The 12,221-nt window shown below is 31.5% G+C and overlaps 1 protein-coding gene across 6 annotated transcripts in view; it reads left to right on the top strand.

Annotated features, from left to right (window-relative positions):
- Positions 1–12,221, top strand: part of raskol (Ras GTPase-activating protein raskol) — a 170,820-nt gene that overhangs the window by 139,529 nt on the left and 19,070 nt on the right. For all 6 annotated transcript variants that reach the window (XM_087404131.1, XM_087404130.1, XM_087404133.1 and 3 more), the window contains one exon: positions 5,083–5,177. In XM_087404131.1, the coding sequence (XP_087260257.1) occupies positions 5,083–5,177 (95 nt within the window). The remainder of the gene's footprint in view (positions 1–5,082; positions 5,178–12,221) is intronic.

Raw genomic sequence — 12,221 nt, 5'->3', positions numbered from 1 at the left:
ATTTTGAATTATATTTTTCGTCAGCCTGGGATTTTATTGTGTGCTGAATAATAGTGAAATATAATAATATAAATAAAGTTTAAAAAATAATTATTTTATAATATTCTTGAGGGTGCTTTCTATATAAAGATTATGTGTTTCGCGGATTTTTTCCGTGTTCAGATCCATTCTTGGAATGCCAACGTTTCGTGAACCTTGCAGTCCACTTCATCCTGTTCCTGCAGGTCGTTCCTTTTATATTATGCTTCTTGTTGGAATGGTGGTGAGGGGGGGGGGAGGGAGATGGTGGAATTGATCAGTCTTCAATAAAAAAAATGATTTTATGCTTCTAATACAGGCAGTATATTATAAATAATTAATGTCAGCTATTAACCCTATTGAAAGTCGACAAGTAAGTATTCTGATTACAATAATTAAATCTTTACCACAATGATTGGCAAGGTCAATCTACTCCAATCTGGCAGATCGGAGCGCTGAAACGCCTCTTTTCTACAAGCCATATATTATGAAGTCGCCGTTTTGTGACAGTGCACGCCCTCCTTATCACTGAAACGGTCCCGCTTATGAAAAATAGTCGCACGATTTCGACTGTTTCTCGATAAGAAGTTCGACTGGCGAGGTTCCAGAACACAATGCTCTCGAAAAATGTGTCTAAGATCGATCTACTTCGAGGTTGATCGCGATCACTCGCTTTCACTCGCACAACCGACTCGCACGTTTCCCAATCATTAATAACCGTTGACTTGCGCTGCGATTGTTAGCGCTAAATGACGAAAGGCGAAAGGATTGCCGAGGCGAAGAGTAAATTCACTCCTGCCATTACGCTCGATTTCGTTCCGTCGTCGCCGCATTTCGATTTCGATTCCAGTTCTCTTTGTGTCGCCTCCTCCTCGGGCTACTCGAGCGCACACAAAGGATGGCGTTTCTCCCCATGCTGCACCAGGTCGATGCAACCGGTGCAGCTGCAAGGCCACGAGGAAAAAAGGGCGAAATCGGTAAAGAAAGAGGGAGAGATTGCTTCATCGTGAGCTTAATTAACATTCACTGGCGACTGGAGCAGAATAATTTTGCGATTGCACTGACAAAAATTTCCGATTGAAAATGGACGAATCAGAATTTTCTGGTTAAATTTATTAGGATTCTAATTGAAATAACCGAAATTCTATTTGATACAATATTTCTGGTAAAATCTACTAGAATTCTTATTTTTACCAGAACAATTATATTAATCAGAATTCTAGTTATTTCAACTAGAATTCTAATAGATTTAACCAGAAAATTCTGATTTGTCCATTTTTCAGAATTACTATTTAAATCCAACCAGACCATTTTTTCTCAGTGTGTGATATTTATATTTTTAACTACATCTTCAATAACTCGATTTGATTTAATTTTAATGAAATTACTTTAATAAATATTTTATTATTATACTTTATTTAACGAAATTTTATTTTATTTTTATAAAACTTTAATAAAAGTTAGCTGCACGAAACGTATAATTTTATCTGTGTAATTATTGTGTCGTATGAACTAATACCTGTAGTATAGTAAAAATGTTGATTTATTGGGAACCTTGAAATATTATAAAGCCGCTCTAAACCACGATCGTGAGTTTCCGCGGCATTTTCTTTGTGCCGATGAGCCGTACAAACCAGAAATTAATTAGCAGGTAGCATGCCGGAGCAGAGAGCCTTTTACGATGCTCGTAAAAAGTTGATTCTGGATTCGCCTCGCACGACCAGCGATACTTATGTCGGCCGTCTTGTTTTGTCAATACTTCGCGATAAAGACGCAATCTGTCTATTAATAAAGATAACACGACCTACATATTCTAAAATAGTGGCATCTAATGTGATGAATTATATATGATCAGTTTGACAATAATATATAATGAAGAGAATGTATAATTGTAGAACTGTTATATGCAAATAATAAGTGCAAATAATAACTGCACATGATATTGAAAAGAATAAAGGAACAACTATATAAAGTTTCCAAAATTCTCGCTCAAATACTTGAAAATTTCACGATTTTATTATTGTGGGAATATCATTATGTTTTTGATTCAGCTCTTATCGTAATTTTACGTGTGATCCAATACAAAATAATTTATTTGCGAAAACAATTTGTTCGAAAGATATATAACACGTGAGCTTTCCTTTAAGTAATTTCCTTTAAGTAATTTCCTTTAAGTAATTTTAAGTGTGTTTGACAAGACTCATAAGTACGCGAAACATCTTTATTCGGCTTTTATGTTTTTACGCCCTAACCGGAATTGCTTCAATTGGCCAGGCATTTATTTCCGAACATCTTTATCTTCTATGTTGCATCGTAAAAAGAGCGATACATGCGCATTAAAATTTTACAGCTAGGCTTCATATATATATATATATTACGCGTAATATATATATATATCAGTTATGGCATATTCAATCTTTGTTCGCTTATAGTTGTTTTACTTTAATAAAGTACTGTTAAAAAATTGTGTAGCTGTCGAGTTTATTCGAAAAAAATTTCGAGTATCTTGAAAAAAAATTGGTTTTTTGCTCTTATCTTAAAAACAATGTTTTTATTGGAAATCTGATAAAAAAATAAAATCATATGATAATGTGATTTTTAGTAACTATATGCATACAAGATATTTTAATCTGTGTTTTCCTATTATATAAATATTATATTTACATGTTTTGACAATGGAAACTAGAAACCAGGTCTGGTTTCATTTCACACGATTCTCCAAGATATTCTATTTCCATTGTCAGTGACATCACATATATATTACATATGAGCCACTATCATAATTTCCAAGCAAAAAACATTTGCATATTTAAAATGTATCCATTTTTAATTATATGCTGAATATGCGCATCATTTTAATTTGGATTGTACCTTATCTTGTAATTATGTAATTGTATACATAACTAGATATATGTATATTCGAGCGTATGTTGCTATGTTTTTATGCATACACGTACAATCGCTGATGTTTTCGTTTATCACTAACGTAGTTGTGTAAAAAAAATGTGCACACAAAGTATCACTTAACATAAAACTGATTGACTAAATGATTTCCAAACCAAATTAATACAATATTAACTATTTGGATAATATCTCTAAAATTATCAATTTATTTGTAATAAAATTTATTAGCATTTAAGTGAGCAATTTGTTTAATTATCTTTTCCATATTCAATTATCTGGAGATAAAAATTATCTTATTTCCTTATAATAATTTGGTAATAGACGCTTTGACGATTCATGTATGACAAATGATTGACTATAAATGAATTAAAAAGGCTAATTTTAAGATTTAAAAAAGAATGTTTTTAATTAAGATTGAGAACACGAATGCGAGAAACACTCTGTACATAGAATGTACTAGAACCCTTTACATAGAATCACAAGTAATCCGAAACTCTTGTGCGAGGTAACCGTTTAAACCACTGACCGTAAACAGAGAAGCTCGGGAGAAAGGCTTAGAAGGTACCCCAAGTTCTTGTAAGGGCGTTAATTACAGGGCTGCTTTCTTCTCCCTCAACCGATTTCTGTTATCCTAGAGCAACCCCTCTCTGGAGCAAAAGACTAAACGCGAGCAACGTGAACGTCAAGGTTCAAGTACGCGACCATTTATTTATAATACACTTATCTGAAGTGGTTAATACAAGCAAAATATCAGATTTTTAATAACTAACATATTTCTTCTTAGAAGAATTCTGCTGTTATTTAATCCATTAAGAATGAATTATATTTTTAGGTAAGCTCAGGCAAGCTGAGCTCTAATCTAACACATTTCTCCTAATTTACAATGATATAGTAAAGCAGTTTTAAGTATAATTGAAAGATTTTATTTAATAATGAATAAATCATTTTTTAAAGAATTTGAGAATATTCACTTCATGTCTAACAAAAATTAATCTAAATTTGATTTCATAATTTCTGAAATAGTAAATCAAATTATTTTTACATCCTTCCACAATGTAGAATATATCAGATACAATGTATGTAGAGGATTAACTACAAAGAGTTTTTTGTAGAGTAATTTTATAGAAATAGTAAATAAAGAAAAGAAAGGACTAACTATCTTAAATCAATGGCTCAGTGAATGGCGAAAGTGAAAATATATTAGGTGTACAAATAAGTTTCCGCCATTTTTTTATAAAAAAATTAAGCATTTATTGTGAAAGAACGATACATAATGTTTTATTGATGTAAGTCAAAATGTAAGTGCAAGTTCTTTTTGCGTTTGGCACGAATCTTTATTCAATAATGCTTCCAATTCCGCGTCTTCGTACACTTTCGGCCTTCCACTACGTTTTTTGTCTTCGACGTCAAATTCACCGTTCTTAAATTTTTGAAACCATTCACGACAATTTCTCTCACTTAAGGCAGCCTCACCATATGTTTCTACAAGCAATCGATGAGCCTCAGCTGCAGATTTCTTCAAATTAAAGAAGAAGAAGAAATTAAAGTTCCCGCAAATGACGCTTATTCGGCTCAAAACTCGGCATATTTGCACAAAAAAAATATATGATGCTGATACAAAATCGCTAGTATTTCAAGGTTATGTTGTTGACAGATGTCCAACCTTACGATATAATGTTTTACATCAGACAATTTTAACCATAGCTTGCTAGTGGCGCCGTCTTTTGTCAAACGGCGGAAACTTATTTGTACACCTAATATAATAAATTGAAATCTAAAGAAAAGTGAATGGAAGCGAAAGATGATAAAATAGACTATCTTCTGTTACTCTAGATTTATTTAAGTGTTTAGAGGTTGATTTCTGATTTCAATTATTTGAGATTTTATGTTCATCCAAAATTAACTGTAGCTTCATGCAGTAAAGCGCTCTTGAGTCGGTTGAACGAATATATATCGCGTTACCAGCCCAACGACAGAGTCAGTGGGACTAATTATTGGCGCAGACTATGTAATCATCCCCGCAACGTGGTTTCAGCTTACTTCGGTTGCGCGCAGCCGAATTACCACCGCGGGCGTATACGAAACATGACACACCAATTACTATTATTGAGTTTAAGCGTCTAAGCGCACGCTCACGCGAGTTGTTCGATTCTGTTTCAGATACATCGTATGAGAAGGCTTGTCGAAGGGGTAGCGCGCCCGCCACTCCCGTGCTTGGCGCACGACCCCTGGATGTCACCCCAAACAGGATTGTTGTAAGTAAATTTTATTGCTCGCGCAATAAATAATAATTAGTTAAAAGCGAATGCTTCACCCACTAATGTCATAATCTATGATTATATTTTCCTAACCCATTTTATTTTCCCATGACACTCCACGTCGATTCAAATTATCATTCTTGCATGCTTTATTTAAATTAAAATGTAGATAACGATTATATGGATTCTTCTCAAATTTTTAAATATAACAAATAAAGAAATTCAAGGTTAATGAGAGTATAGCGAAATAGAGATGCAAGTTGTGATGTCAAAACTTTTATTACTTTACAAGAAGGATGATATCATTATTTCAAATTGATTGGGTAGTTTGTTCTCTTCAGCACTGCAGCTACATATATTTGAAAGATTATGTTTATTTATAAATATTTATAACTGAGAAGAGTAATAACTACTATCGGAAAATGTTAATTTTCATTTAATCTTTTGATTCCTTTTTTTATTAACACTTCGTTGGTCACATGTTTCGTGATACTTTACTTAGCATGGCTAACAGGTACGAATTCACATCGTGCAACTTTTTGGCGGTTCATAACTCCACTTATAATAAAGATAATTTGATGCATTTTTTCAGTTTGAAAGATAAGAAATAATTTCGTTTCAGTTACATAACTGTCGAAAACTATTATATACTGGTCAAAGATTTGTTAAATCTTGAAAAAAATATATCGAAAAAATTACTTAAAACTATGTGTATATCTTAATGAAATAGTATAAAACACACGATATTGTGAAAAATAGTATACAGAAATTGATATAATAAAAAAAATTTATTTCTTACACAATTTGTTCTTGTGACGATTTGTGGCAATTGTGACGTTGCATCGTCTTTCTTTTTCTACTTCATCCTTCGTCCGCTTTTTTTGACTCACAGTTCACACTGTTCACGGTTTTCTGCTATTTCACGTGACAATGAACGAAAATGAGAATAAAAACATGAATTATAATGTATATATGTTGCAAGCGAGGTTTTTATAAAGAAAAATTTATAAAAAAGAAAATTGAGATATTGTTCAAGTTGGCAATGAAATCTTTCTCTCTCTCTCTCTCTCTCAAGAACTACATCTTCACCAAATAAGATGAAGTTATATTTACTTTTCGAGATTAAATTTGTATGCAAGTTTATACATGTAAATATAACAATAAGTTAATTATGAATATAAATTCTTTTTTTACAATATCAAATATTTTCTAGCGATGTTGCCAGATTTATTTGTCATATATTGCCATTACATTTCACTCGATATTTTACCATTTCAATATTAAATATCTTTTCAGAATGACCGATAAACCTATTACTTTTTTTTGACCATTAAAATCGTAATTTTTTACTGTTATAATCTCATTTTTGAGGGGAACGTCTATGGTAAGATTTGTGTGCAATTAATCAAAGAAGCGTCTGCGAGCCTTATCTGTCATTAAGTTATACGTGAAAAGTTATACGTTTCAATTTTAATATTTTTTTTCTCTTATTTTATCCATAACCTACCGTAGAATTTTGCACACATCAATTTCGGTACTTCAACTTCATTATATAAAAAAATTAGACATATCTATGGTAACTCGATTTACTAAAGAACCACCTTAAATGATCGTCATTTTTTTAATTATCGGAATTTAAAACTTTAAAATGCATTTCGAAAAAGGAGGATAGTACTTTATAAGATGTATGGAGGATATTAAAGATTTTTATATATGGGAAGTACAGTAGTGAGTCTTAACTTTTTTTCTACGGACAAGTGATAACCTGGCCATGAATATAGAATTTGTTTTAGGATTAGATCTACATAATATATAAAAAAAATGCTGCGAATTCGCACCTGAGTGCCAACAAGTGTTAATATTATCAATCAGATTATGAACTGAAGAAGATTTTGTGCAATCAAAACATATCACATTTTAAATATCATTGAACATTAAATATCTTTTCAAAGATATGTATTTTGCTGTCAAAATCAGGTATCTTTAACGAAGGATCTGTATCATATTTGTCCCATTCAATGTTATTAAACACAAAAATCTAAGAGACACGTATTTTTTTATACCTAATTTGAGATTTGAGATATGAAACAAATCCTCTAAACTTAATGATGATAGATATTTTCAAAATATTAAATTTTTGAAAAATTATGTAATTGTAAAGTATATAAAAGTTATAAAAGTTTTGTCTAATAAAGTTTTGTCTGGAATAAATGGCTACAGTTGCCAAATGTTCGACCAAAAATCACTCATCAAAACATTTTTTTCATAAGAATTATAATACAATTGTGATAACTGTACGATATCTTAATAGTGACTTTTAAGATATATCCATCTTACAGTTATCATAATCAAATGTATGGATGGGCGAAAATTCATCATTATTTCTGGTTTTGATCGTAACGTTTTTTTTGTCACACATCTCACTGTTTCGTTTGTAATTAATTAGAATTAAATGTAAACATTAATTTTAAAGAGTTGTTTCGTTAAATCTCAAAAAGGTCGGATATAAAAAAATACGGGCCTCTATATTTTTGTGTTTAATAACATATTTCAGAAAAATTTTTATTTCGAATTGATTTTGAACAGTTCTAACAGATCCTTTATAAATGTTTAAAGAAGAAAAAAGTTACATGAGTTTTATATCAAAAAGGTGTTTCCTTATGAAATTGGATTCGATTACGTAACTTTTATCTCTGTTTCATTTGTTAGATCAGTTTAACATACAATATCCTCTTGTAAATTAATGGACCATTTTGTATGTATCGTGGATTGGCTGCTCATGAATGAGAATTGATTCTCCAGGATGAAAGAGCCGGGATGAAAAGCTTTCCTCGGATAGCCGAGAACGTATATAGTTTACGTCGGATCGTCGGCTAACTTAATGCCCGGCGCGTTGAATATTCACGAGATCTCGCCGAAATGCCCATGTCTCTGGATTCGCACACACGATACGTTGTAATTAGTTCGTTATACTGTCCCGGTACTCCATATATAGACTGCCTCGCCGCGACGACGACGACGACGACGACGACGACATGGTGGTGGGTTCAGCGATCTCATTTTCCATGAGCGCTTGACGTTAACCGATTCACGGCTATATTTAACATCGCCCTCGCCGCGCGAGAGGGAGTCGTTTTCGTCTGACAATTTCACGTTAATTTAATTTAATCGAACGGGGGCTATATTCGCCGTCACAGTGATTATCTATTTGCCTCTCACTGTCGATATTATCGAGCTGACAATCGATATAATGACGGAGTGATTCGCGCCGAATAGGATTTTCTCCAGCGCGAAACGTTTATGTGATATCGTAAAGTTTGCATCCAGAGAAAAGGTTGCTTCGATTTAAAGAAATGTTTCTTTGCTATATGGTTAAAGAAAAAATTTGTTTGATTTAAACGATATTTTTTTAAATCAAATAAATTTTATTTCTTGAAAGAGAAAAGGTTGCTTCGATTTAAAGAAATATTTCTTTGTTGAAAAAAATTTCTTTGATTTGTAAAAAAAATGTCTTTGATTTAAACGTTATTTTGTTTAAATCAAATAAATTTTATTTTTTGAAATAAATAAGTCAAATTTATTTGATTTAAAAAAATAACATATAAATCGAAGAAACTTTTTTACAAATTAAAGAAATTTTTTCTTTAACCGTATAGCAAAGAAACATTTTTAAATCGAAGCAATCTTTTCTTTAACAAATAAATTTATGGAGGTGTCATTCACCGCTTTTAATGAAACTTTGTATATTTGTAGAACTTTGAAAAATATTTGACATGTATTTTTTTTTATTGGCCGTGGTCCACTCGAAGGATAAAAACTTAAAGATATAAGGGATAGATTTAACATATTAAGTGAAATAAGTTGAAATTTTAAAAAATAAAATGTATTAGGGGATTTTGGGGTCGCTGAAACTAAATCTTACGTCAAAAGTATGAAATTCAAAATGGCTGATCTAATATGGCATCCAGAATGAACATTTTTTTTATTTTTTATCAAAATGAGTAAACTTTAAAAATTATTGTCATCACAGAATTCAAATTTCCGATTTTTGGATCAATGATTTTAAATATGATTAAAGATATAAAATTCAAAATGGCGATCTCAATATGGCTTTTCTCTGTAAAAAAGAATCCTGAAAAGTGAAAGGCAATGGGAAAAAACATCCCGAAAGGTGAGACACCCCTTGTAACACATTTTTTACAAAAATTATAAATTTTAACGTATGTAGCTGCCATATTGAGACACACATTCCAATTTGTACGCTCACCACACATTTAGCGCTAAATTTAGCGTTCTAATTCCTACTTTATTAACGTGAAAGTAGCAATCGTGCATTTAAACGTAATAATTAAATTACATAAAACATTTTAATTTTTATTTGTTAAATGTAGCCTAAAATCAATATTAAAGTATAAAGGTACTTATACTATATACACCCAGAGAAAGGTTTCTTCGATTTAAAGAAATATTTCTTTGCTATATACGGTTAAAAAAAAAAATTTCTTTGATTTGAATATAATTTTTTTAAATCAAATAAATTTTTTATTTGATTTCAAAAAATAATGCTTAAATCAAAGAATTTTTTTCTTTAACCGTAGCAAAGAAACATTTCTTTAAATCGAAAAAATCTTTCTCTGGGTGTAATTTGCAAATCGTAAAACGTAGTTCGCAAAATGAAGATTTGCGTTTGTTTTTTCATTACAGTTGGTTTTCATCTGTGTTTGCATGCGATAATCGTCATTCTACGATTAATATTTGCGAACTACATTTTGCGATTTGTGAATTATGTAGAGGCATTAATGATGAAACGAGGGGCATTTTAGAAACATAAAAATATATATCAGAGCGCAATGGTTTCAAATCAAGTGTTACATAGTAAATCGCTTAATAGAATAATAATCGATCACCTTACAAATTTTTATAGCGTCAAATTTACATTGAATCGAGTGACCGTCAGATTTTAACAGTTATAAGATATTTAACTTTTGATCTCCCCAGCGCACAACCGCGCATTGAATTTCTTTTTAATCCGAAAGGTCGCAGATTACCATCGCGCGAGAATATTTTTCCGTCAGCAGCATTTTAGCGAGTACATTAACTTCGCGGATTAGATCTCCGCTAATCACGCACGGATTCTCTCGGACAGATTTATCGGCACTTCGGTGTTTCTTGCGGCAATCGATCGAACGGGACGAGTTTACTCTGCCACCTTTGAGATATGCTATCAGATCAACATTCTTCTTTGGGAAAATGTTTCCATGCCGATCTCCGTCGAATAATGGAGGACGTATTGTCGTACCATTTTACACATCGTATACCTATACATATAACTCACATCCAAATTTTTCCTACTTCTGTTTTCGGACCAGAAATCTCTATCTTGCTCTTCCTTTCACGTATATTCTGTTCGCCGATCACGAAAACAGGATTTCAATCTTCCGATCACGTATTTTCGATTTTACGAATTCCAAATCGCCAACTGGCTACCATCTTCTTTTTCGAAATAACGCGTTTTCGTATTTTAAAAGCATCCTATGTTTTTCTGTGTAATCACGATAAAATCCTTCGAATTTTTCTTTCGAATGCAAGATTCTTTATCTAGGAAAAATTGTTTATATCGTACCCCTTAACATTTAAACAAAATTGTAACAAAAGTACTGAAGAGATCAGAATATTTCTGTACTTACATTAAATTTTTGATTCATTGGTAATAAAACATAACATTTTTACGGAAATAAACATTGAATTATTGATAACATCTTAAATAAATTGTACAAAAACTTAGATCAGACACCGAACAAAATCAATTTTAAATGTCATTCGGAAACGGACGACTCAAAGAAACAATGACAATACTTAAACTATGTTACTAGCGTCACATTTGTATCATCTTTGAAAAAAAAATGTTTCGTTTAGAAAATGCAATGAAGGTACGATGGATTAGCTAACTCCATCTTATATTTTGAAAGTATGCATGAAATATACGCGAATGTAAAAATATTTTCAAGAATTATTCCATAAAATTTTCTTTACAGTTATTCGAATTATTATTTATTTACGTTATTACAATAATACTTTATATTTATCTCGAATGTAAAAACATGCAAATGTAATATATTATATCGAACCAGACATTTTGCAGGTGTTCTCAATTCTCACATGCTAAATTAAATCGCAGCTATCATTTTCCCGCCAAATCTTTTTATGAAGAAAATGTACTTACAAGTTAAATATGCATGAACCGTGTTTCCATATCTCGACGATTAAACAAAATAATTTTATTATGTATTATGAGACAGTCTATCAAAAATTATAAATAAACTGTAAGTTCCATTTTATATTGATTCTATCAAAAAATTAATTCTATCTAAACTATCTATAGGAATGTAAAAGACAGGCATATTATTCAATCAATTAAGATTTTAAAAAACATTTCTTTTGGTACACTGTTTTTACGATGCTCGGTGCATGATGACGGTTTACACATGCAGCGTTCGATCGGAAGGGGATCGTAAGCTCGTTGGTAAAGGGTTTTAAAGGAACAAAAGGACGAACGGACTGGTTTCGGGACAAGTCTTGACAACTACGCTGCTGTTTCCGGTTAAGGAACGTCGCAGGCTACCGTTTACGAAACGAATTATTTACCAGTTGTCCCCTATACACGGCTTAATAATCCGATTGTCATTCTTTCTGATATCTGAATAAGAAAAACAAAAGGATGTCAAGAGTGTCAGTGACAAATTGTTTTGTGTATTTGAAATCTTTCTCCAACATTCGCAAGAAAGCTGATAAAATATATGTAGCTAGAAGATTAATTGAAGAAAATAAAAAAACTTAATTAATATAGAATTTTAAATAAACTTTACAGGGATTACTTTATCTTTTCCGATATTTATTTTAAATAATTCTTAGCTTTTCTTGTATTATATTAGGTGCGCAACTAAGTTCTCGCTGTTATTTTGATGAAAATGCATCAAAATAACAGCGAGAACTTAGTTGCGCATCTAATACAATATTTAAACATTCACAGAACATAACGGA

The sequence above is a fragment of the Acromyrmex echinatior genome, chromosome 3, assembly GCF_024713525.1.
Source record: "Acromyrmex echinatior isolate Ae372 chromosome 3, ASM2471352v2, whole genome shotgun sequence".
Taxonomy (NCBI): domain Eukaryota; kingdom Metazoa; phylum Arthropoda; class Insecta; order Hymenoptera; family Formicidae; genus Acromyrmex; species Acromyrmex echinatior.
This window is presented reverse-complemented; position numbering and strand designations above follow the sequence as displayed.